This window comes from Furipterus horrens, unplaced genomic scaffold, assembly GCF_987537825.1.
Source record: "Furipterus horrens unplaced genomic scaffold, mFurHor1.1.pri manual_scaffold_1, whole genome shotgun sequence".
Lineage (NCBI taxonomy): Eukaryota > Metazoa > Chordata > Mammalia > Chiroptera > Furipteridae > Furipterus > Furipterus horrens.
In genome coordinates this window covers 44328558-44354218 of record NW_028327171.1, presented here as the reverse complement: position 1 = coordinate 44354218, position 25661 = coordinate 44328558, and the positions used below count along the sequence as shown (strand labels likewise).

At 40.5% G+C, this 25661-nt stretch overlaps 1 protein-coding gene across 1 annotated transcript in view; it reads left to right on the top strand.

Moving 5' to 3' along the window:
* Window positions 1-25661, top strand: part of MCF2L2 (MCF.2 cell line derived transforming sequence-like 2) — a 220004-nt gene that overhangs the window by 171290 nt on the left and 23053 nt on the right. The window contains exons 18-25 of the mRNA XM_090286049.1: window positions 770-839; window positions 9047-9139; window positions 10072-10164; window positions 13802-13873; window positions 17136-17261; window positions 24260-24475; window positions 25315-25407; window positions 25559-25637. Coding sequence (XP_090142175.1) covers window positions 770-839; window positions 9047-9139; window positions 10072-10164; window positions 13802-13873; window positions 17136-17261; window positions 24260-24475; window positions 25315-25407; window positions 25559-25637 — 842 coding nt within the window. The remainder of the gene's footprint in view (window positions 1-769; window positions 840-9046; window positions 9140-10071; window positions 10165-13801; window positions 13874-17135; window positions 17262-24259; window positions 24476-25314; window positions 25408-25558; window positions 25638-25661) is intronic.

The window sequence follows — 25661 nt, the reverse complement described above, 5'->3', positions numbered from 1 at the left end:
CTTTACCCCCAAATCACACATCTAATTGATGGAAGGGAAAAGAACCTAGGCCAATTCCTAACCACATTTTACGTCTATTGTTCTTTTGTCAAAACTGAAATGGAAATCTCATTTCTGCTACTTTCCCCACGGAAGTGTTGCAGCCTCTTTGAATCTCAGGTTGATGAAACCCTATCTTGCAAAGTATGGTGAAGGATTAAATGAGATATTGTTTGTGACTCACTTAGCTTATGCCTAGCTTATAGTAAGTTCTCAGTGATAGTAGCATCAGAATCAGCATCAGCAAAGCAACAGTTCTTATCACCATTATTATCAGGTCACAGGGAGTATCAGTGCACCCAGTCTGTCAATGGCTAGTGTCTAGAATTATCCGAACAGCTGCAGATGTTTTCAGGGAATCCTAGTAATCTCTCAGAGCACACTTTTTTTCTTCCAAATTAGTGTGTTGAAGATGAGTCAAGAGCAATAAAGCCTGAAAAACAACATTTTTCCAGGCACCTCTTAAAACCTTATATGATTTTACTTTTTAAAGGAGTTTATTTATTTATTTTTAGAGAGAGGGGAAGGGAGGGAGAAAGAAAGAGAGAGAAACATCAACCAGTTGCCTCCCGTACATGTCCTGAGAGGGGATTGAAGCTGGCAACTTTTTGCTTTGCAGGATGACACTCAACCAACTGAGCCATACCAGTCAGGGCTCATTTTACTTTAAAAAAATTATTAATTTATGTAAAAATTATTAACAAGCATTATTATACCTTGCCTTCTCTAGGACTTTTCAAAAGGAATTGGAAAAGTGCACTGACAATCCTGAACTTCTGGCACGTTGCTTCCTCAAGAGAGTAAGTCTGTGTTCCCAATAAATCAAAATAACCATGTGACTCAAGTCAGCCCTTAATTTCCTGTGTAAGTGACAAGGGGTAATGGAAATGCCAAAGGTCTGAAAACATATCTGCCTTTTGAATGCAAAGCAGGAGTCCTTTGCAGTACTTGGGGCAGTGTGAGATATGTGTGCAGTTTGAGCGCCCACTGATGGATGCGAGCCACTTACAAGCCTGGCTTCCTGCAATGCCCAGTGAAATGAAAGGCTGCCCCGTACCCTGCCGCAGGCAACCAAAGCAGGTGATCCTGGGTGACTCTGAATGACTAACCTAACTCTTTCAGAGCCAGAATCACACTTACATTCCTCACTAGTTGTAATAATACTCTCTAAAGAAGTATGGATGTTAAACTAAAAATTCCTGAAAATGTATTTACTTCCATTTTATTTTTTACAGCATAGAGGGCAAATTGGAAAATGTTAAATCTATAGCCTCTCTGGTGTTTAGCATGCAATTTTTGAATTTCCTGTCCCACGACAAACAACATACCTCTGACGACCTTCCCTTCCCACCACACAGCCCTCTTTGCTCTCGTGGCTTCTCCGTGTGTGCTTTGGGAAAAAAACTGGCTGTTTGGGCCCATGGTACTCTCTGGGAGCCAGCACAGAGAAATGTTGTACTCAATGCCATCCCCCAGCAAGCGCCCTCCTTCCTGTAGGAGGACAGTGCAGAGGGTCCTGTGCCCTCGACTTTATAAATCTTTCCCCTTTCTTCTCTCTTACCCAGCTAGCCCTCCTTTTCATTCTCTTCCTTGTTTTACTTTTTGTGAGCCCAAGACAACAGATCAAACAGCTTATAAATTTTTAAACAACCCAAATTGTGGCTGGTAAGTTTAAGAGCAGTACTTGTGATAAACTGAAAACAAGCGAGTAAAAAATCCCTACGTTTCAAGATATTCGACATAGTGGAAAAACAGAGCTTTCAACCCTCAAGAGCTCCTGATGAGGTTAGAAGGGCCCTTCCATGGCCTTGTATAGGCTTTCCAAACACAGGCCCATCATAGGGTTTTTTTTTTTTTAATCAAGTGCTAGAATTCAGGATAGCACACTAAAAACTATTTTGTGTTTAGTCTGATTAATTTCCTTTTTGAATTATTTTTACAGCAGTATTAGTGTTTTATATTACCTTGCAATTTTGTACTCATGAAACCATCAATGTGAAATCTAGTCTTAGAGTTTAGAAATATTTTATAAATGCTTAAGTCATTATTGCAAAGATATTTAAATTTTTGAATGAGAAAAGGACCAAATTCCAGTGGGAAAAAAACAGATATAACAAAAATTGTCCACGTATAAGGAAATGGTCAGGGAATTGTGAAGTAAACATCTCTTCTTAGAAGAATTCCTCTCCTATAGTTATACAAAACTTTTAATAGTTCCCCATGTTAGGAAACACCTTAGAAATCATTACTCTAGACCACAAACTCCGCATATAACCCTATATGATTTATGATATTGGAGACAACACAGAGACAATAAATTCTTATCTTAAAACCACAATTACCTAATCTTTGAGAGTCCTCGAGGGAATTGGCTGCTACTGTGCAAAGACTTTTATTTGTTAACCAATAAGGCTGGTCTATCATCATTTATTTTCTATAGCATTTTAGCTTTTCTCAATAGTATTTGCAGAATTCCACTAATCGTAGATATGAATTTTGAAATATTGCTCTGGCCAAGTGTTTTAATCAGACTCTATAGCCTATAGCACCCGGGGAGATTCTGCCCTAGAGACCAGACACTATGTAGAATAATATTTGTCAGTAGTTTAGTTTTAGTTTCATTTGCTCAATGAAAAGATCACTGGGATGGGACTCAGGAAATAGACACTCTTATCTAAGTCAAGCTGCTATCCACGTGACCTCAAGTAAGTCACTTAAACTGTTGCAGTGTGACTTTCCTCTCCCATACAATAGATTTAATAATACCAATACGTAAAGTTGTTGTGGAAATAAAATAAAATAATTCACGCAGAAAGGTTTTACAAAGTGAAAAGTTCTGTGACAATAGCTACCATTTGCTAGGTACTCTGCATGTATGGGGCGTTTATTGAGAGGTTTCTATACATCATCTCACTTAATCTCACAAGAACCATAGGAAATGACTGCTGTTGTGAGCCCACTTAACTGGTGAGAAAACTAAGATATAAGAAGGTTAAATAGCTGACCTCAGGTCATATACTTTGTAACCGACAAAGCCAAGAACTGACCCTGGACCATCCACCACCAGAGCCCACTGTCTTAATTCATAAGTAATCATGTCTCCCTGTGTGTATATGAGTTTTTGGTAGCAATTTTTTTAGCCTCCTGATTTATTCTGTAGGGAGGTGAGGGTAATAGAGCATTTTCACAGGCTGCTGGTTAGTACACATTTTTTCTCTTAGGAATTTTGGACTGAAGAGAAAGTTGAGGTCAGTAGTTATATTTTGGTACTTGAAGGCCTATAATGTTCTGTGTTGCTCAAAGTGCAGACACATAACCAAGAGGCGAAGGTTTCAGGAATGCAGGTTTCAGCGCAACATCCACCAGGAAAACCAGGTCCATCTCTGTTACTGGGAGAGTTTGGGGAAAGAGGATGACTGTTAAGGATGTTTCACTGTGTGGGAAGCTGGATTTCCAAAGTCTCCTTCAGCTACTGAGAATCTTCTGGTGAATGTTGAAACTATTAAAACCTTGAATTATTTTAGGAACTAAAGGCCAGTGTCTTTGTGCTCTTACAGACTATTTGTGAATGAGATGCCTTAATCAATTTGTAATGTCTTATAAGCCTGGCCTTCAGGATGACAGAAATGTTTCCCATGTCTAGACTATTATGCTATGGGAGCTATTGACTTTAACAAATTTACTTAGAATAGTGCCAGCATATCAAAAGTACTCAATAGATAGTTTTTCAGTGAATGCATAATGAATGTATTATTGTTAAGCTTTGAGTTATTACTCTAGTTCCTTAACTAGTATGAACCACATTTCTTTTTCCAAATGTGTGTGTGTGTGTGTGTGTATGCGCGTGTGCATGCACAATTCTTTTTGGAGAGAGTAGCAAAAGACAGAGTTGCTATAGTTCTTACAGTAAAATGGCCACTTACAATTCATCAGGACAGGGGAAGAAATACAGAAATGGAACTCATTCACTGCAGCATTTTGTTTAGAAGTAGAATAGAGTTGAAGTTGTAAGGGGAAAATAACTCACATCCACATGAAGGACATCAAGAACTGGCCTTTATTGGGAAGAGAAGGGCACAGAAATCTGAAAGGACATCATACATGGCCTTCTCTGCCAGAGCAGCATGGGCTCTGTGACGGGCATGGTACCTGTGGATCAAGATGATGGAGCAGATGAAGCTGCAGCTGACTTCATAGGCTTGGACTATCCTTTCTGTCTGGGATACTGGCAGATCTTCTCACGGTCTCAAGGTTGCATAAGCACTTGGAATTGCTGTTGATCTTTAGCTCTGAGATAGTCATGTACCTTTTTCTTCTCAGAATCTTGTGCTGCAGGTTGGAAGTGATGTCTGAGGCAAAGCTTGCTACTTTGGGGCTTGGCCACATGATTTATACCTGTGTGGTTTTGTCCAAACTGCCACATTTTCCTTCTGGGGTGTTTCTCTCTGTTGTTTGTTAGGGTTTTGTTTTCCCCCTAGGACTGACATGATGATGATGATAATAAGGAGAGGGTGTTAGTTTTATCACTCAGTAAACAACTATTTGGGGAGAGAATAACTATTTTAAGGAAACATTGGTATCCTGAATAAAGAACAGAGGAGTAATGATACAGATCAAAACTGACTCCAGTTCATGAGTTTACTTATTTATTTACCAGAGTATTGTTATTGCTTTCACAGCACTTTGTTCAGACCTGTATTTAGTATTTATGGTTGTTTATAGCTCCCTTTCTGCTGCCCCATCACATACTCACTCCAACATAAGGTTATTGATTGTGCACCCCCAGTTTCACACCTATTGAAAAACTTGGGCTTGGGATTCAAGATGCCAGCAGATTAGGTGGAAGCTACACTAATTTCCTCCTAGGACCAAACTGGAATTACAACTAAATTATAGAAAAAATCATCCTGAATAACCAACTGAAGGCTAGCTGGAGAGAGGTTGTATTAACAAGCACTTACGGAAGAAGCCACATCCAGACTAATAGGAAGTGCAGAGGCACAAGCAGACTGGCCAGGCTCCCACAGGTGGCAGCTGAAGTTCCAGAGGGATATCTCAGCTGTGGGGGGTTCCCCATGAGATGTGTATGATCTAAACCCCAAGCTGGGGTCCCCAGCTTAGAGCACCAGAACCAGGAAAGGCATCCACATAACATTGCTTGTGGAAAGCAGCAGGGTTTCTGTCCACCAGAAAAAGACAGCTAGAGATATATCCACCCTCTTAAAGAGCCAATGCACAAAATTTCATTTGCAGCCACTGACCCTGGGCTCTGGTGGAGGGAGGGTAGAGACAACTAGAGAGATGTGAGGAAAGTCTGGAGTTGGTGGTTCTGGGAATAGAGCTGAAGGGTCAGCTGCTAGGATCCCTGTGTTCAGTCATTCCCCATACTGCAGAAGCCATCTTTCTTGGGCAGAGCACTGCCTTCCATGTGACATCAGCCTTGGAGGAGTCAATAGCCCCACCCACTGGAATTTCTCTTGCCCCACACTGTGGAGCTTATACCATGCTAAAGAGTATAGCTGGAGGTTCTTTCAGTGACTAAGCCTAATAGGCAGCCTATAGATGGAGGTGCATTTCTGGGAGCTTTGAGGTTTTCGCAGACCTGCCTCCTGACTCAGTGCTGTTAAAAGCTGACTTTGGTGCACAGCTTGGTCCTTTCGACAAGCATGCATGCCCAGCATCGGGAGCCACAAGCTGTAGATGTCTGATAGCTCAAAACAGGTTGCCCAGTGCCAGCCACAGGCAGCCTCTGATGTAGGTCTTCACCAGAGTCCCTCTGAAGAGGTTGAGAACCAATACATTCAGTGTACAGCTTCAGAAGACAACACAGCAGAATCCAGTAATGTTCACAAGTAGCATATCCACAGGGAGATCTCAACAGGCACCAAACCCCACTGATGTGAATTCTTCCTTGTGTGGTTACCACTTGCACACTATGTTGGATATTGAGCCTCACAGTCAGCCAGCCTGAGGGTTGATCCCATAAGTGAACAGGCCAATAGCAATCAAGAGTCAATTACAATAAGAAGGCTCACATAACCCACACAAGGGACATTCCTAGAGCACCCAGCACAGGTGATAAGGGAGACTGCGCCACTAGGTTTCACATGATACCTACCACATAAGGCCACCATATCAAAACCTGGAGTCATAGCAGATCTACCTAATACATAGGAAGAAACACAAAGAGGCAGGCAAAATGGGGAGCAAAGAATCAAGCCCCAAATGAAAGAACAAGAGAGTTTTCCAGAAGAGCTAAATGAAATGAAGGAAAGCAATTTATCAGATATAGAGTTCAAAGTAGTGATTATAAAGAGACTCAACAGCATGAAAAGAGGCATAGAAACCATAAAAAAAGACCCAGTCAGAAATAAAGAATGCAAAATCTGAAATAAAGAATACACTGGAAGGAATAAACATTATGTTGGATGAAGCAGAGGATCAAATCAGGACTTTGGGAGACAAGGTAGAAAAAAACACCCAGAGACCCGTGAGGAGAATCTGGATTTGATGATTCTGGGCATAGAGCTGAAGGATCAGTTGCCAGGATCAATCAGAGCAGCAAAAAAGAAAAAAATGGATTTTTAAAAAGTGAGAATAGTTTAAGGGACCTTTGGGACAACATGAAGTATAACAACATCAGCATCACAGGAGTACCAGAAGAGGAGGAAGAACCAGGGATCAAGGACCTATTTAAATAAATGATGACCAAAAAATTCCCTTTACTGGTGAAGGAAAAAGACATGCATGTCCAGAAGCACAGAGAGTCCCAAACAAGATCAACCCAAAGAGGCTCACACCAAAACATAATTAAAAATGGCAAAGATTAAAGATACAGAGAGAATCTTAAAAGCCATAAGAGAAAGGCAGTTAGTTACCTAAAAGGGAGCTCCCATAAGACTGTCAGCTGATGTCTCAATGGAAACATTTTAGGCCAGAGGGATTGGTATGAAATATTTAAGGTTATGAAAAGAAAGGACATACATCCAAGGCTACTTTACTCAACAAGGTTAGCATTTTAAATTGAAAGAGAAATAAAGAGCTTCCCAGACAAGAAAAAGCCAAAGGAGTTTGTTACCACCAAACCAGTATTACAAGAAGTGTTAACGGGCTTGCTTGAAAAGAGGGAGGAGGAGGAGGAACAAACAGAAGAACATAATTAAAAAAATAAAATGGCAGTTAATATGTACCTATCAATAATCACTTTAAATGTAAATGGCTTAAATGCTCCAATCAAAAGATATAAGGTAGCTGAATGGATAAGAAAACAAGACCCATATATATGCTGTCTTCAAGAGAACAACCTCAGAACAAAGATAAATAGACTGAAAGTAAAGAGATGGAAAAACATATTTCATGCAAATTGATAAGATAGACTTATAATTGATAAGATAGACTTTAAAACCAAGGATATAGTTAGAGACAAAGAAGGACACTACATAATGATAAAGGGAGTAATTCATCAAGAGGATATAATCCTTATAAATATTTATGCATTCAACATAGGAGCGCCTAAATATGTAAAGCAAATTGTAATGGTTATAAAGGGAGAGTTGGACAGTATTAGAGTCATAGTATAGGAATTTAACACCCCATTGACATCAATGGATAGCTCTTCCAGACAGAAAGTCAACAAGGAGTTGGCAGCCTTAAGTGACACACTGGATAAAATGAATTTAATTGATATCTTCAGAGCATATCATCCCAAAGCAGCAGAATATACATTCTTTATAAGGGCACATGGAATGTTTTCTAGGATAGACCAAATCTTAGGACACAAAACAAGACTCAATGAATTTAAGAAGATTGAAATAATATTAAGCATCTTCTCTGTTCACAATGCTATGAAACTAGAAATCAATCACAACTCCAAGAAAACTGTAAAACACACAAAGACAGGGAGGCTAAATAACATGCTACTAAACAAGGAATGGGTTAACAATGAGGTCAAAGAAGAAATCAAAAGATACATTGAAACAAATGAAAATTAGAACATAATCCCACCCCCCACCAAAAAAAAAAACAACCCAAAATCCAATTAAAAATGGTCAAAGGACCTGAATAGATGCTTCTCCAAAGAGGACACACAGGTGGCCAATAGACATATGAAAAGACGCTCAATGTCACTAATTATAAGAGAAATGCAAATTAAGACCATAGTGAGAAATCACCCCATATCTGTCAAAATGACTATCATCAATAAACAGCAAACAAGTGTTGGTAAGGATGTGGAAAAATGGGAATCCTCATGTACCATTGGTAGGAATGCAGACTGGTGCAGCCACTGTGGAAAGCAGTATGGAGTTAACTCAAAAAATTAAAAACAGAACCACCTATGACCTAGTGATTCCACTTCTGGAAATTTATCTGAAGAAACCTAACACACTAATCTGAAAGAATATATGCAGCATTACTTACAATAACCAAGATATGGAAGCAACCCAAGTGTCTATCAGTAGATGAGTGGATAAAACAGCCATAGTATATTTACACAATGGAATATTACTCATTTGTATAAAAGAAAATTTTATCCTTTTTGACAGCATGGAGGGACCTAGAGAACATTTGTGTTAAGTGAAATAAGCCAGTCAGAGAAAGACAAGTACCATATGGTTTCACTCACACGTGGAATATAATGAACAAACTGAACTAACAAGCAAAATAGAGACAGACTCATAGGGAGAGGACAGACTGACAGCTCTGGGAGGGTGGAGCTCTAGGAGGTGGAGGGACTGAGTTGAGAAAAAAGAGAGAGAGAGAGAGAGAGAGAAGTCATGGACATGGACAACAATGTGGTGGTTGTGGTTGCGGGGCCAGGGAGGGGTTGGGTAGAAGTGGAAGAGGGTATGAGGCAGGGGGATCAATGATGGTGGAAAAAATAAAGTAAAATAAAACTTAAAAAGACAGTAAAAAACCTCAGGCTTGTTGAGTGAGTGAATAAACTGTATTATTTTATCCACTTACTGAAAAACACTGATTAATTTGTTCTAATTTTTTTCCCATTCAGAAAGAAGATCTTCAGATATATTTTAAATACCATAAGAATCTGCCCCGAGCTAGGGCAATCTGGCAAGAGTGTCAAGACTGTGCCTACTTTGGGGTAACATTGAGATTATAAGTTCTCCCACAAATTGTTTACCCTGGACAATTTTTGTGCATCAAATTTTTAAAGATATAAAGAGTATGAGCTAAGCAGAGGAATTTGGCATTGAGATTTGTATTTATTAAAAGTCTCACCCTGACTGGTGTGACCTAGTGGATTGAGTACTGGCCTACAAACTGATAGGTCACTGGTTCACTTCCTGGTCAGGGCACATGCCTAGGTTGCGGGCCAGGTCCCTGGTTGGAGGCGTGCAAGAGGTAACTGATTGTTTCTCTTGTACATCGATATTTCTTTCCCTCTCTTTTTCTTTCCCTTCCCCTCTTTCTAAAAATAAATAAATAAAATATTTAAAAAAATAAAAATAGAAGTCTCACCTATTTTGAAATTGCACATTGGATATTTTGATGCTGCCCTGGGTCTCTGTAAGACAGGCCTGTGAGGGGCAGCTGTAGTCTGGTGAAAAAACCAGAGTCCTCTCCTAGGATAGGTTTCAAAAATGAAATTAAGTCCAAAAGGTTAGACACTGGGGCTCCCTGGAATGATGTTAATAAGTCATCATGTACTCTCCATATTCAAAATGACCTCAGTCGCCCCCACCACACCCAAACTCAAACCCTGGCTGCCTCCTTTTCAGAGAGATCTGAAGTGCCCCACTGTCTTCTAGTGGACTTACTTTCTAAAAGAAATAAATGGCCCTGCTTCCCTAGTTGCCTCTAAAAATACTAGCCAAGTTGCCCCCTTTCCCCTCTCTTTCATTTCACACGTGGTTCCTGAAGGAAGGAACGACTCAGCAACATTACAAAACAGGTCAACACAGCTGCCCCTCTTGTCCATGAACAGCCTGTTTAATTTCTTGTATTTAAATGACGCACTTTTGTTTTCCGTGTGTGTTGCTTGTTTTGTTTGATGTTTCTGTTTGTTTTTTAAAGGTATGCCAGCGCCAGTTAGATCACAATCTCCCTCTTTTTAAGTACCTTAGAGGACCAAGCCAGAGACTCATAAAATACCAGATGCTGTTGAAGGTAAATTCAATAAGACAGTGCTTTTCTGTACTAGGAAAACAGATGAATGCACTGTGGTGCTCTTTCCCTTAGAGTTGTGACTGTCTTTCAAAGGTGAAGATGTCTATCCTTTGAGTTTTTTCTGCCCTTCAAGTTTAAAGCAGCCCTCCTCACTGAGGCCTAAGACCAAAGAATCATGGAGGTGAAAGGGACCTGGGAGCCTGACTAGTCCAACATGCAGCCAAGGCATGAATCTCTAAGGAGTCTGGCTTAAGGGAGGAGAGGTGCTTGGGGGCCAAGTGAGGAGAGAGGCTGCAGCCACACTGCGGGCAACTGAGAGGACAGGGAGGCGGCCAGGCCTCTACTCTCTTGTAAGGTATCTCCAGAGACCATCTGCTCCATTTTACAGGTGAGGCAAGGAGCTTCAGGAAAGAGGTGTGATCGTCCCCAAAGTCTGTTTTATGTGCATTAAGACAATGGAAGGGAGAAGGCAAAACTGGAGTTTTCTCTTTTTTTGCGACATCTGCCTCCACCCTTAGATTTAGCATCTTTCTCAAGAGCGTTATAACAGAATGAATTGAGCTCCGAAGAACTCCTAGATGGTTCTTTTCCTCTCTGTCACCAGCACACCTGTAGGAGAGCACTCCCAGGCATGCCAAACAGGACGGGAGGCACCATATAAGCTGAGGGAAAGCTTTGGGCTACTTCTGCAAGTTGTGTTTTGAATTAACCTTTATAAGCAGCTCTTACCCAGTGGCTACTATCTTTAAAAAAAAAGAAAAAAAAAAAAAAGCCACTGCAGTTTACTGGGTACCTTCCCACATGTAGTGTTTACTTAACCCCCACAATCAGATGTGTCAGAAAGTCTCTGGAGTATGAAGAAACTGAGGCTAGTGGAGGTTTGGCTCATGGCCCAACATTCTGCCATCAGAATAATTCGCCCCTTTCAGCTTTGCCTCAGCAGCCCCTCCTGGGCTGGACCGGCTCTGTGGCTACCAGCTGTGGGATTACTGGGCCTCTTAGGCCTAGGTTTTCTTATGTGTAAAATGAAGAAACCAGAAGCTCCTGCTCACTGGGGAAAGCAGGGAGTACATGCACTCAGAGAACTCCGTCAGTGCAGGACGCTCCCATGCCATGTGGCCGCTGTTTCATACTTGCGGGCCTCCCTCCAGTGTGGGAACAAGGAGGATGGCTCACTGATTCCCTATCTTAGTGATACTTGTGAGCACATTTTGATACAGCATTCACGTAGGGCCTCATACGCCTCTGACTGTCCCATTCTTACTGTTAGGAAGTCCTACCACTGGCCCAGTGAGGAGAGGGCCGGACCTAAGTGGGGGTCTTCAATCCCTACACCTGGCTGCCTCAGGGACTGAAGGGCTAAGGTTTTCCCTTTGACCTGATGTTGACACAATAGCTAAGTTCCATTTGCAGAAGACTGTGGGGCACAGAGATTAGAAACAGAGGCAGGAATTAGACCTCTTGGGTATGGATCTGTGCTCTGACGGCTCTGTGAACGAAGGCAGGTTGGTAGCCACACTCAGCCTCAAGTTCCTCACCTGTAAAATGAGGGTTAAGAATACTTTTCTGGTATGCTTTTAGGGAGCATTAAATGAAGTGATACATGTTAGAAGATTCTGTTAGCTTTATTGAGAATCCCTGTAATATATTCCTTGGAGGTCTTCAAAACCATGGGAGGCTACTCAGGGCAGACGGGTTTTTCCCATAGAGAACCTTCCTGGGTGCCCAGAAACACAAGTTTAAAGCACCAGGATGTGGTGAAGAGAGGAAGAACTTGGCGGTGTTCTCCGCCCTGAGAAGTGGAGCTCATTCTGCAGCTTCTCAAAGAGAGCACGGGTATGGATGTTGGACTGATTGCCTCGTGGCTGAGAAAGGATCGTGGAATCCTGGTGCAAAGAGACTCATGTATCAAAGAAAGGGGAAGGAGTGGTAGATTATACTATTGAAAACAGACACATGAAAAGTTGGGGAATATCTTAGCAAGATACGTGCCCAGTGGTCAACATACTTAATAATGAGCTTATAGACATTAATAATTTTTTAAAACCTATGAAGTGCTTAGTATCTTATCTGAGTTATTATAAAAATCAATAATCATGACCAAGAATGTTTTGAGTACATAATATCTAATGAGTCAAGTTAATTAAACAATATTAATATAATATTATCTGAATACATTGGAAAGAGGTACATTTAGGGACAACAGGAACTCGCTTTCATTGAGCTCATGATTTCTATCAAACAAGCTAAGTGATGGATGGAAGCTATCAAATTTAACAGAGAGAATTTTTTTTGCCTGGATTTTGTTTAATAAAGATATGGTTTGCAAAGTTGTATATTATTTGTTTACTGTCAGTTTTGCTTATTATAGGGATATTCTAGAATAGGTGGTCATGCTGATTCCCTGTATAAACTAACTCATATCATAAGAGCAGCATCCATTTTTTTTCTTTTAAAAAAATTAATGGGGAGAGGTTGGTAAATGTTACAAGCTTTCAGCTATAAGGTGAATAAGGTCTGAGGATATAATGTAAAACATGGTGACTGTATATCATATTATTGAAGTTTGATAACACTGTATTGTATAATTGAAGTTTGCTAAAAGAGTAGACTTAAATGTTCTCACAAAAAATAAAAAAGAAAGAAAAAAGATAAATATGTGAGGTGATGGATGTGTCAACGAGCTAGATGGGGCAAATCCTTTCACAATGTATATATGCATCAAGTCATCATGATGTGCACTTTAAATATCTAACAATTTTATATGTCAGGTATACCTCAACAAAGCTGATTTTAAAAAAGAAATTAATAATAAAAAATTAATAAAGGGCTAGAAAATTACAAAAGGATAAATGTTAGTAGCAAACATTCTTTTAAAGTTCTATCTCACTAGTTATCTGAGAAATTCACACTAAAACACAGTGAGTCAGGATTGCTCTGTTAATTCAATAGGACAAAATTTTGATTAAACAGCAACTTTCCATGGAGGCTAGGAGGTAGTGAACAAGGTTTCCTAAGTGGCTGGCAGGGATATAGTCCTTCTCTATGGAACCTGGAAATACGCATCGAAACCCTTTTTTAAAAATTTTATTTTTGTTGTTTTTCTATTACAATTGTCCCACTTTTTCCCTCATTGCTACCCCCCCACCCAGCCCACTCCTCCTCCCACAGTCAATCCTCACCCCGTTGTCCGTGTTCATGGGTTATTTATACTAGTTCTTTACTGAACTCTTAGCATTGACAGCTTTACTTCTAGGAATTTATCTTTAGGAAAAATTGTGGAACCTAAATATTTAACAATAGAGGATATTAATTAATTATGATTTATGTATAGAATGCAACACGGCCACAATCAAAACCATGTTTTTTAGAAAATATATGATGTCATGAGAAAATAAACATTCATGATATGTTGTTGAGTGAGGAAAAGCAGGCTACAATTAATGTATACAATAATATTTTACTTGTGGAAAGAACACTATGCCAAATACATCATGCTCTCTTTCCCTCTTGCGGCAGAGAGGCAAGTTTGCATACATTCTCAATTAGTTTAGCATTTGTCTGGAGATTGCTTGCACAGTAGATTTAGCTGGCATTTTACTTTTTGATTTTCAATAAGGCTTTTGGGTTAATGCAGGGTCTACTGGATTCTGAGTCTCCCGAGGATTTGGAGATAGACCCAGGGGACCTAGGAGAAGGTTCAGCGAAGGTACTGAATATTAAGTATTGTTTTACATATCTGTTAATGGCATTTGTTCATGGGTGGGAGAACTTATGGCAATTCTGTTTTCCTTGCTTAAGATCTCTATTGTCTAAGTTTTGTAAAATGGTATGTATTTCATAATTCATAGTCATGAAAAAACAAAAAAATCAAAGGCAGTTTTAAAGTGGGGCTTTGTAGAAGGATAAGTGGTAATATATTTTCTTCCTTTCACATAAAAATGTTGTAACAGGACTACAAATAGGAATGTGTAAGTAAATATGATAAAATCTCTACTGTGGTTTTTCTGCATGGTAGGCTTATGAATGATTTATATTTATTTCTTTGTTTATATAATTTATATATATTATGTCCTGTTCCCCTTCAAGAGTGTGTGTGAGCATGTGCATTGTGTACACATGTGTGCACATGTGTGCACGTGTGTGCATGTGTGTATGTGAATTCTAAGGTTCTCTTGGAGGAAATGGTGACCAACCAGGTTAGGGAGAAATTTGTGCCTTAACAGCAAGGTTGCTTTTAAATTTCTTATTAAATATTCTGGTTGTAACAAGAATACCTTGGGCCTGTGCCTCAAGATTAGCATTCATTTGCATGCCATCCCTGCTCAGAATGCAGGGTGGGGACCACCTTGAAATTAGAAGCTCAAGGCACAGGTAATAATTTTATAGCTGAAGCAAGAGAAGCTAGCTTGAGTTAGAGGAGTTTAGTAATGTTTGTAAGGCTCTTGCTGAGCCCTGCATTACCAATGTATGTAAAACTAGGAAGGAGAGAGACTAGGAGCAGTTGAACCTCCAAAAAGAAGTTGAGTTTAAGTGTTGGGGTAAAGAGGAAGATGCCAAGTGTAAGAACTTTTAATCCTTTACTGATGGTGTTACTATGAAGTCAGGTGAGCGTCTGCTGTCTTTCACCAGGACGAGAGCATATTTGTTCTGAGGGAGAAGGTAAGAATCCATGACAAATTGTTCAGTGGAGGCAGCATGCTCTGCTCCATTCATCAGCCCCATCACTCATTTCTCTGATCCAAAAATGCTAATCCCCAATGCTTCTGCAGAGATTAGGGAAATACACCGCCCTCCGCTGACATCATGCAGTAGGTGACAGAAAGAGCAGAGCTGGGGCTGTATGAGCAGCAAAGAGCTATCTGTTCTTTGTTGTAGAAATGTATGTGTTTAAAAAAATGGAAGAAACCCAAATTTTTTTGTTTGCATTTACTAGATGTAAGTAGCAGGGGCATAGAACACTGACAACCTAAGCAAAAGCCTTTCAAGCTGAAACAATCATCCCTATTATGTTCTAAATGTCACAGTGGTAACAACTGAAACATTGATTCCTTCAGTTAGCAGTTCTGGCTTTTCCACCTAATGCTGAGTCTTCATGTTTGGGAGGTGCAGACCTTGATGGCATCCTTAAAGGTAGTAACATGTGGGGGGTGTTGGGGGAGGAGAGGAGGGAGGGCAGAGCTGTGGGACAATATGAAACCGGAAAAGCTGGTGTCCCTGCTGCCTGTCACCTACCAGACCCAATAAGCAGAGACAGGGGTTGAATCTTTATGGGCGCTTTATTCAGATGGTTGGCGATCTGAGAAAACAGCGGGTTTGTACCCTAACAGACCATCTGAGATTCCATTACAAACAGACCCTTTTTATAAGGAGAAGAAAAGTGTAGGTGAGGAATTTGGAATTCAGGGGAAAAGTTAATCAGATAAAAACTGCAGCATTCCTTCATCTGTGTCCTGGGCAGTGGTCCTTGTGCCCTGGGTGGAGGTCTTTGTGTCCTGTGGTCATCTCAACCTGGGGTACAATGGCTCAGATACCATCTTGATTGCTTGCAGTCCTCCTGAGGCATGAAGGTGGAACTGTTTATGGTCCCCTGGAGTCAAGGTGGGTCATACCTCCAGTTCCTGAAATAATAGCTTTTTATACACATTGATTACTAAGCTTATTAGCTGTTACCTGAAACTAAAATTTTCCAACATTTGAGTCCCCCATCAATTCAATGTGGCAAAGGCATCATTAGTCAACCTCCACATGGCAGCCCATTCTTTGTCTGTATAGAAGTTTTAAAATATGCTCCTCTGGGATGGTTTTAAGTATAATTTTACCTTTCTGTGCATCAAGATGAAAGCACCTTGGAAATAAGCCACAACCACCACTCTCAAGAGAGTGCATAATCTTGTTAACTATCCTGTAATCTCTCTAATCTCCACCTTGCTCTCTTCCACCTCCATGTAATCTTCCTAAATTTCTTTCTTAATCTCAAATGTATAAAAGAAGCTCCAAAACTATTATTCTCCGGAGCATTTGAGATATTGCTCGCAGACATATGTTCTCATTTTGGCTCAAATAAACTCTTACAAAATTTTTTTTCAAAAGGCCTCGCTGAGCCCTGACTAGTGTGGCTGAGTTGGTTGGGCATCATCCTGCAAAGTGAGGGGCTGCCAGTTCTGTTCCCAGTCAGGGCACACGCATGGGTTGCTGGTTTGGTCTCAGTTCAGGGCACGGGTGAGAGGCAACCAACTGATGGCTCTCTCACACATCGATGTTTCTCTCCCTCTCTTTCTCCCTTCCTTCCCATCTCTCTAAAAATAAAATTTTTTTAAAAAAAGGTTTTTTTTTAAACAAGAGACCTGGCCTGATCACGTAGCTCAGTTAGTTAATGTCCTTCCAATACACCAAGGTTGTGGGTTTGTTCCCTGGTCAGGGCACATACAAGAAGCAACCAATGAGTAGATGAATAAGTGGAACAACAAACTGATGTTTCTCTCTTTCTCTCTCTCTCCAAGATTAATAAAAAAGGTAGGGGGAAGGAAACTTTATTATTATTTTTTAAAGTGTAATTTTACCCACAGAAATAAGACTTTCACATTAAGTATAGGAATATGATACTCAGATTGTACTGTTCCATAGGCCCCAGGGGTAGGGATATAAAAGAGAGCAGCCAATTTAAAGGAACCGGTTTTCTTTCATGCTTTAAAAAAGCTCAGTGTGTTTCTTATAGAGCAGGAATATAATGTCCATGATTTTGTGAACTTCATTCTTCATTAGTACAATCCACAGAAGTGTGGTTGTTGATAAACCAGCAAATATCTTTAGCCACTATTCTTTGGGAGCAGGGAAATAAATTGGTGTAGCACCTTCCCAGATACTTCATGCTGGCTGGATCCGTGGCTCCTTATCTCTGTCCTGTTTTCCTCCTTTACTTGGTAGATGGTTTACCTTTTGATTTCCAACAAGGCATCTGGTTTCCACAGAATGGGCCAAAGAGGACCAAGGAGTCCACATCCTCAGCTGAACTACATCAGGCTTTGGCCGTGATGGAGGATTTGATCAAGTCCTGTGAATTGGCAGTGGACCTGGCTGCAGTCACTGGATGCCCGGTATGTTATGTTCCATAACGGCTGTTGGAAGTTTTCACATAAGAGGCAGGCACAATACAGCAAAGGTAGGAGATGGTGTGGCAAAGTTGGAGAAGTGATTCATGGTAAAGAAATTTGACTCTGGAGAAAGTAGCCTACATCAGTCAACAAACGTGTACAACAAGAGTCCAAACAGCCCCTCAGGGATTTCCAGAGTCTGATTTGTATTCTGCATGGCCCAGAATGCCCAGACTGGCCTGTGCTCTGGAAAAACCAGGAACTTGGGGGCCTGAATATATAGCAGCAGGGGAAATTGCTAAAAGAGTAATTTATTTTGACTCGTGGCACTATTAAAATAGTAAAATATTTTCCTTTTTACTCAGATTTTCTCCATGAGGATTACTTTGAAAATGGGTCCTAAGTGGAAGTCTTATCCCATGTTACATTACAGATTCCAGAAGAGGCCCAACATGCATGTATTGTTAAGGGTAATCCACATGGTTCAAGGAAAATACCAAGAGAGGCGATGCTGGGAGGAGAGCCATCTCAGCCCCAGCGGGAGTGTTAATCCTGAGCTGGCCAGTCCCAGGCACTCCAGGCAAACACTCCTCACAACCGTGTGATCGCCTCGGGATGGAAACAAAAGTAGTATCAAACTTGTTTTCACTGTAAAATGCTCTAGATTTTAACTCAGGTGTATTAGTTTTCTATCATTGTCATAACAAATCACCACAAGCTTGGTGGCTCTGAACACCACAAATTTATTATCTTAAAGTTCCATGGGGCAGAAGTACAACACAGTCTCACCAGGGGCTAAAATCAAGGTGTCTGCCTTTCTTTTTGGAGGCTCTAGGAGAGAATCTATTCCTTGTCTTTTCCATCTTAAAAAAAACAAAAACAAAAAACAGAAACAAAATAAAAACATTTCTTGGCTCATGGCCACTGCCTCTACGTCCAAGCCAGCATCAGTGTGTTCGGTTCTCACATTGATCACATCCTTCTGACCTTTTCTTCTGCTTCTCTCCCACTTCTTAAGGACTCTTGTGCTAACACTGGACCCACCCAGATAGTCCCTGATAATCTTCCCATCTCAAAGTGAGCTAATTAACAACTTTGATTCCATCTGCAACCATTCAGCACGTAACCTGATGTATGCTCAGATTTTAGGGATTAGGGATTAGGGCCTGGACTCTTTGGCAGGCTATTATTCTGCTAACCATATAGGGATCAAGCATTCTAAGAATTAGATTTCAGATCCTTTCCTTCTTTTTTTTATTTTTTATTTTTTTCTTTTCATTTTTACCTGATTCTAACATTCTCTTTATTGAAGTCGGGGAAGATGAAATGACCTTTCTTATCTTTCCTTGTCATACATCAAACCATGCAAATTCATTAGGGGCAAAAACTGTGACCTTTTTATTTCTCTCCCTCCTGGTATTTTTCTGGCCAGCATCTTGGAAACAGCGCCACCGGGTGTGCTGTGATGCAGGCAGTGATGCTGGTAACTCCAGAGTGCTCCCTGTTTACTGCCGACGCATGATTCACGAGGGTGTTCATGAACCACCAGGGATGTGAGAGGAGGTCACTTTCTTGGTAATAATTTTTCCTTCTTCGGCCAAGTCAAGTCAAGGAAGCAATTTGTTTAATCATTTTGGGACCTCTTTCTTTTCTTTTCTTTTCATCTTTGAATATATGTCAGCTACCCTATTAGATATCCATTTGCCTGAATCAAACGAATGTTACACAGGGCAGGAAACTGCCAGCTATTATTCTGAGGGTAACATAAAAGGAGGAAGTTATGAAAAAGAAATGATTAAAACATGAGTAAATGGCAATCTATGCTAATTTTATTCCAAACGACTTGTGTGCAAATCAGATGAATCAATTTATAGATTTTTAGAGATTTTACACTAGGTACCAAAAAAAAATCTTTTTTCCCCCCATGTGTCCTCAGAATTGTACCTCTGACATACATTCCTGGTTTCCTTTTTGCTAAGACTAACTTTTTTTGCATCTCATACATTAGCTAATTTATCCTGTTTTGTTTAATTCTGTTGAATTATAGAAGAGCAGGCATTGGAATTTTCAACTTTCTGATTTAGCAGCAGGTTTATGGAAAGAAGACTTACCTCGCCCAAGATCACACAGTCATCAGCTTGCACTACTTCTTGGATCTCCTCACTCCCTAGACAGGGTGCCTTCCTCTCAACACATTCTTCATTTGATTCAGTTTCGAGGTTTCTAACAATTCAACTGCTACAAATACAGATCTAATGATCCTGATATTCTTTGCCTTGACTTTGTAGAGCTTTATCACAAGCTGTTTACAATCATATGCTGTATGTGTGCATAAAGCCAGCTTAACCTCTTAGTTTCTCTACTTGACATCCAATATTAACCTGGCTTTGTAAAGGAGAGAAATTAAACCTGAGTGGATGAATTTGTAATTAAAACTACTAGAAAAAATTCCCTTCTGATATTTACATTTTCTCCTGGTATATACTGAGTTCTTGGTTTAATTTAATCACGAAATTTTTTTACAATTATTTTTAAAAGAAAGGTTGCTGGGACACTGAGATTCAATTTACTTCCCTTTGTTTGCTAATTAAAAACATAAACAGTTTTCTCTCTCTTCAATCCCATATATAAAATAGAGATACATTTAGAGTCCTTTAAAATCCTGACTTGCCAGCAATAAGTTCCAAAGTTGCATAGTAATGGTTGGATGAAACATTTTAATTTTCTGGAAAAACTTTTATATAATTTACTAAATGAAGTATTTTTCTTGCAAGTTTATTGTGGGCTAAGACCAGGTATTTTATTTCTAGTTTACTTTCCAGTTCCCTTACCATAGCGTTGGCTACAAAGATAAGGCAGAGTAAACAATCTTAAGGACTCAACACAATTGCCTTGCACATCTTCCCACACTTGCCAAACCTCTAAGTGGAGTAACTGAGAATTAAGTCATGTTGAAGTCACCTTGCACCCTACTTGGCACCTGGTAGGTGCTGAATACAGAGCCCTAGGGCTGATTTATTCAGGAGCTTCATCAGCCTGGAAAGAAGAAAGCCCTTTGCTTCTGGCGATTATAATCATGGCTGCTCTGTCCCACAGCTTCCATTTTTCATTTCTGGACCAGGCTTTGTGCTGATTTGTTTATCCAGATGTTTCCTGCTTCTTTGTGAAAGATGTTTGTAGCTCTGTCCCGGTAGCTGTCACTGCCAGGAGCGAAGACCTGGGCCCCCAAGAGAGGGCTCTTTCTGAAGGCTGGCTTTCCTAGAGTCTCTCTCTCAGCCAGAATCTTTCTTTGGCCCAGGTAGTCATGTTTAAAATTTTCATATCAAAGTTTTTACCTACAAAGAAAATAGTAGCACTTACTAGTTTATTTTTGCCATCATTTTCCGTATGGAGGAGGACTTTTCACATACTCATTTGTTTGGGGTGACCCCTAGTCTATCTCTAGCTCCCATCCACCAAAATTTTCACACACCAAAGTGAGGGACACCCCATTGCATCACTGGTAGAAAAACTGATTGGGGGTGTATTTATTTCCTGGAGCTGCCATAGCAACACACCACAAACTGAATGGCTTAAAACCACAGAAATTTATTTTCTCACAGTTCTGGGGGCTAAAAGTCCAAAATCAAGGTGTTGGCACAACCATGCTTCCTCTGAAGGCTCTTCCTCCTTGCTCTTCTCCTGGCTTCTAATAGTTTCTGGCACTGCGTGGCATTCCTTGGCTTGCAGCTGCATCACTCCAATTTCTGCCCTTGTCTTCACATCATTGCCTTCTATATATATGTGTCTCTTTGTCTCCATTTCTTCTTCTCATAAGGACACCAGCCTTTAGGTTAGGGCCCACCCTAATCCAGTACAGTATGGCCTCATTTTAACTAATTATGTTTGAAATCCTATTTCCAGTATGGTCACATTCTGAGATCCCAGGTGGACATGAGTTTTGGGGGAGATGCTTCTTCAACCCACATAGAGGCATCACTGAATTAACTCCCTCACAGTGCTGAGCACTTAGCTTCATGTCCCTCCAGGCATTCACTAAATACCAATAAATGAATAAATACTTTCTAAGCGACAAATAAGTGCAAGAGGTTGTGCATGTGATCTCTGGCTTTGGGACCAATTGGAAAGAAAGAATATACATGGTTGAGAAGATGGCCCTGGGCCATCCTTGGTCCTGCTCTGAAGAATCCCATTGCCCGCTTCCCCTTGCCATGGGTGACTTCCATACAGGTACGCATACTGGCTGTGTAATCCTATCAGGAGTATGGTTCTGAGAAAGTTTATGCAAGACAACCTGGAGGGTATACATCTCATCTGTTTCAGTTGGAATCAGACCCAGCAATTGTCCCCAGGGACCTCCAGGGATGATGGATGTACAGGAAAAGCCAACCACAAAAGCTTGGGAAGAGTCAGAACAATGGCAAAGGCAGCTCACGGAGGTGGGAACAGCACAATTTCCAGATCCTCAGCCTTAGCCCAGGAGGGAGTTGTGGTTCTCACCCGTGTGTTCTGCCTGTATGTGCAGGTACGACTACACACCTGCTGTCCTCTCCTCTCACCACACACTGACTGGTTCTTTCCGTGTCTTTTCCTCTTCCTCATAGTTTCTGGTGACTCATCGTCTTCACTGCTCTGCTTCCTTATCATTCATTTCACCACCTGCCCTCTGCTAAAGCATATCACGGCAACAACTTCTGCTGCTTACTATCGCCTCCTCAGCTGAGATAAGAATCAGGTTGGCCGTCTGCCATCTTTTTTTTACACCAGGCCTCTGTGGTCAGGGTCTGGCACCTCACTGGTGTCACATCTTTGGTCAGTTGGCTCCCAAAAATGTGAACAGCTGTGACTGCAGGTGGGGTGAGGAGGAAGGTGCAGAGGTGATAAAGGACAAACACATCACTGTCCACGGTTGCTTCTTCAACAGAGCTGTTTCCTCTATGGCCATAGCTTTGGCAGATATCTTAACTGACATGGATTGCCCAGCCCTCTGCAAATCACTAGAGAGAGCCAACCTGGACTTGTTCTCTGCGCCCTCATTGCCTCGGCCTCTTTCAGAATTGATTTTGCAGCTGTGACTATGAAGTGATGCCTCCACATTTGCCAAATACGTTCTTAGCAACAACTTCACTTAAAATCCACTCATCTATCTATTCTAGGATACACTTGAGGGTGTGCTCAGTATTTGATTTAGTGATCCTTGATGAGGATCCAGCGGAGAAATTTCTCTCACATCTTTTTAGTGGGACTCTGTTTTTCCTGAATAACTGGTTTGGGTATGTCTTCAGACATAGTGATTCCTATAACTCGCTCTGTCTCCTTCTGTGCTGCCTACTGGAAGGTCAGAGCTGAGTCTGCAGCAACTCTACATGGCTTTATTGTGTGGGTTTTATGTTCAACCTTTCCAAATGTAAATCTTTTTTTTCTTTACCCTAGTTTCCTCAGGTATTTTTTTGTCTGCCCATTCTGTATATATTTTATAAGATATATTAAATTTGTGAAATGAGGTGGGGTATAAACATGTTTTACAATAGAAACTATTGATTACAGTTGTTCATGTGGCAAATATTAAGCACCTCCTTTGGCCAGTTGCTTTAACCAAAGCATATTTCCTATATTATTTATGTCTCTACAGTGCGCACTGACTGGGCTTAAAGGAGAAAGCAGTCACTGAGGGCTGGGGTGGTTACATTTGCATGGCCCCTTGCAGGATGTGGATGGAGTGAAAAACTCCTCAAGAGTCCTCATGGACCCCTCCACCCACTTGCCTTGAAGACTGTGCAACTGAGAACAGGACCACCCTGCTCTTAGGAAAGAAAGCCTCATAACCGGGCTCTTTATTCCTCCATGCGGAATTAACATATGCAAATTTTACAAAGCAAAAAGAAAAATTTAGCATAGAAAATATGCCAGGCACTATAGAAGTGACTCGGGTTTATTGCTTGTGAATTTTTATTCTAGAGTTTCAGAAATACAGTTTTTTAAAAGAAGATATTCATTGTTCAATATAAACAATAAGTTATAGAAATGCCTAATCAATTATACATAATGTATATATTTCTAGTATTAACAATCAGAAATTGTAAGGATTTATCTCAGCTAGATGTAACTAAGGGAAATTTCCCTGTCCTGCTCCTCTCCAAATAACTTTTCCTTTTCGTGTTTTGATTCAAGGAAATAAATTCTTGATTATCTGCTTTAAGTGATGTAAGTTTTGAAAAAGACAACTTCCCTGGCTCATGTCACTCCGTTACCCTTTAGAGAAGTCAGAGAAGGCGGGGACACCTCATTTAGACTTTGAACTTTCAGTGAGGAAGGTGGTCTTCCTGGCCAAGAGAGGCATCATAGTGTGTGTGATCTAGAGCTAAATAGACATTAAAACAAAATTTATCATTTGAGATTCTCTTTATACTGTTCACTCTGAAAAAGTCAGGGTTGATGTAATTACCATTTCCATTACCATGTTATGAAGATTAGGTCATGTTAAGCTTTCTCCTTTCAGAACAAATATCATGATCCTGGGTTCTCATATATGTGAAGCAGATGTTAGGATACAGATGGAACACATGGGTTATCAAAGACCTGTGATACAGCAAAAATTCTCTCTCTCCTGAACATACTTCAAATGTTAATTTCTTGTCCTTTTTAAGTAGTGTCATGTGTCAGAAAAAAAGAAGAGGAAATGGAATTCTGCCAACTAAAATTAATCCCAAGACAAAAATATCAGAGTACCAATATCTTTAGTTCCAGGATTTCTAACATGCTGTATCTTTATTGCCTAACACTGCTGAACTATTTCCTTATATGACCGAATGGTGTCATTATGCTCAGTGAAGCTTACAAAGTTGTAGTTTTGATTTACTGACCGATTAGCCTGAGTAGTACTTTTAAGATTGTGAACTTCAAGTAAGCATGATTTGTAACCTGAAAATAGGCCCCTAATTGTTCTCTCCCTGTCAAGTAATTTAATAGCTGCATTTTGTGTGTGTCTATAATTGTAAAAGGATGATATCGGAAAACTGGGCAAGCTGTTGATGCATGACTCCTTCAGCGTCTGGACAGTGCACAAGGATCGCTATAAGATGAAGGATTTCATTCGATTTAAGCCCAGCCAGAGGCAAATCTATCTCTTTGAAAGGGGACTAGTGTTCTGCAAGATACACATAGAGCCCAGTGACCAGGGCCTCTCTCCTCACTACAGCTTTAAGAAGTCTCTGAAGGTAAAGGGGTCCTCTTGCACCTAGAAGTCAGCACACCTCATGGACAGAAATATAGTTATCCTTATTTTATAGAGAGGAAACTGCAGCTTCGAGAGGGGAGGTTAACTTGCCAAATGCCACACAACAAAGCTAGAATCCACACCCAGGTCTGACTCCAGAGTCAGGGTTTGAAATCCATCATCAGACAGGGCCAGGGCTGGAATAGAGGTGATTTTGTGCTAAGTAGAAAAAAGGGACAGTATAGCAGCCTTTCTGGACAAACTACAGGCAGAGGAGTGAAAGAGTTGGTGATTGGGGCATGGGTTGGATTTCATCTTTTACTTGCTCTTCTGCAGACAAGTGTAGACCGCATCCTGACCCCGGGGGTCTAGGAACCCAAGTCCACACCAAGCATTGCCTGTGTAAGGAAATGTTTCATGTGACACACCCATGCCCACACACACATTTGTGTTCTTGTGATTAAAGTTGTTAATTTATTCATGGTAGCTTTTGTGATTTATGTTTCTTAATGGATACTAATTCAGTTACTATTAGGTAGAGATCTGTGAAATACTTAGGTGTTAAAGGAGAGATGATCTTTTCGCTTAAAGGTTGTGGGCTACAGCTCTACATACAGAAAGATATAGTCTGTGTTATCCTCTGGAACAGACGAGACAGATGACACTGTACTAGATTGTGTTTTCTGCTCCTTGGGACCATTAAGAGAGGACAGCAGAACACTTGGAAGGAAGATGAAAGAAGAAAGATATCAGGGATAGAAAGGATTAGGGTAGCTGATAGTGACAATTTTGAAATCAGAAAATGATAGTATAGAAAATTTTCTTCTTTCTTTACAACAGTTGATGACACTTTCAATTCACCAGCTTGAAAGGGGGAGCAACACAAAGTTTGAACTTGCCAACCAAAATGGAGTTGAGAAATACATCCTGCAGGTAAAGCTCACGCCTTCCCCATGAGTGTTCCCATGACTTCACAAGTGTTTTCTATCTCATTATTCTGAAGTCACCCAGAGAATAAAAAGCCCTGTGCAATTAATATTCCAGGTGATCTGATACTCATGGTATTTCTTATCTGTAATTGCAGGCAGCTTCAAAAGAAATCAGAGATTATTGGTTTTCAGAAATAAGTAAACTATTGATGGAACAAGAAAACAATAATAAAGGTAGGGTTACCCCTTCTGACTTTA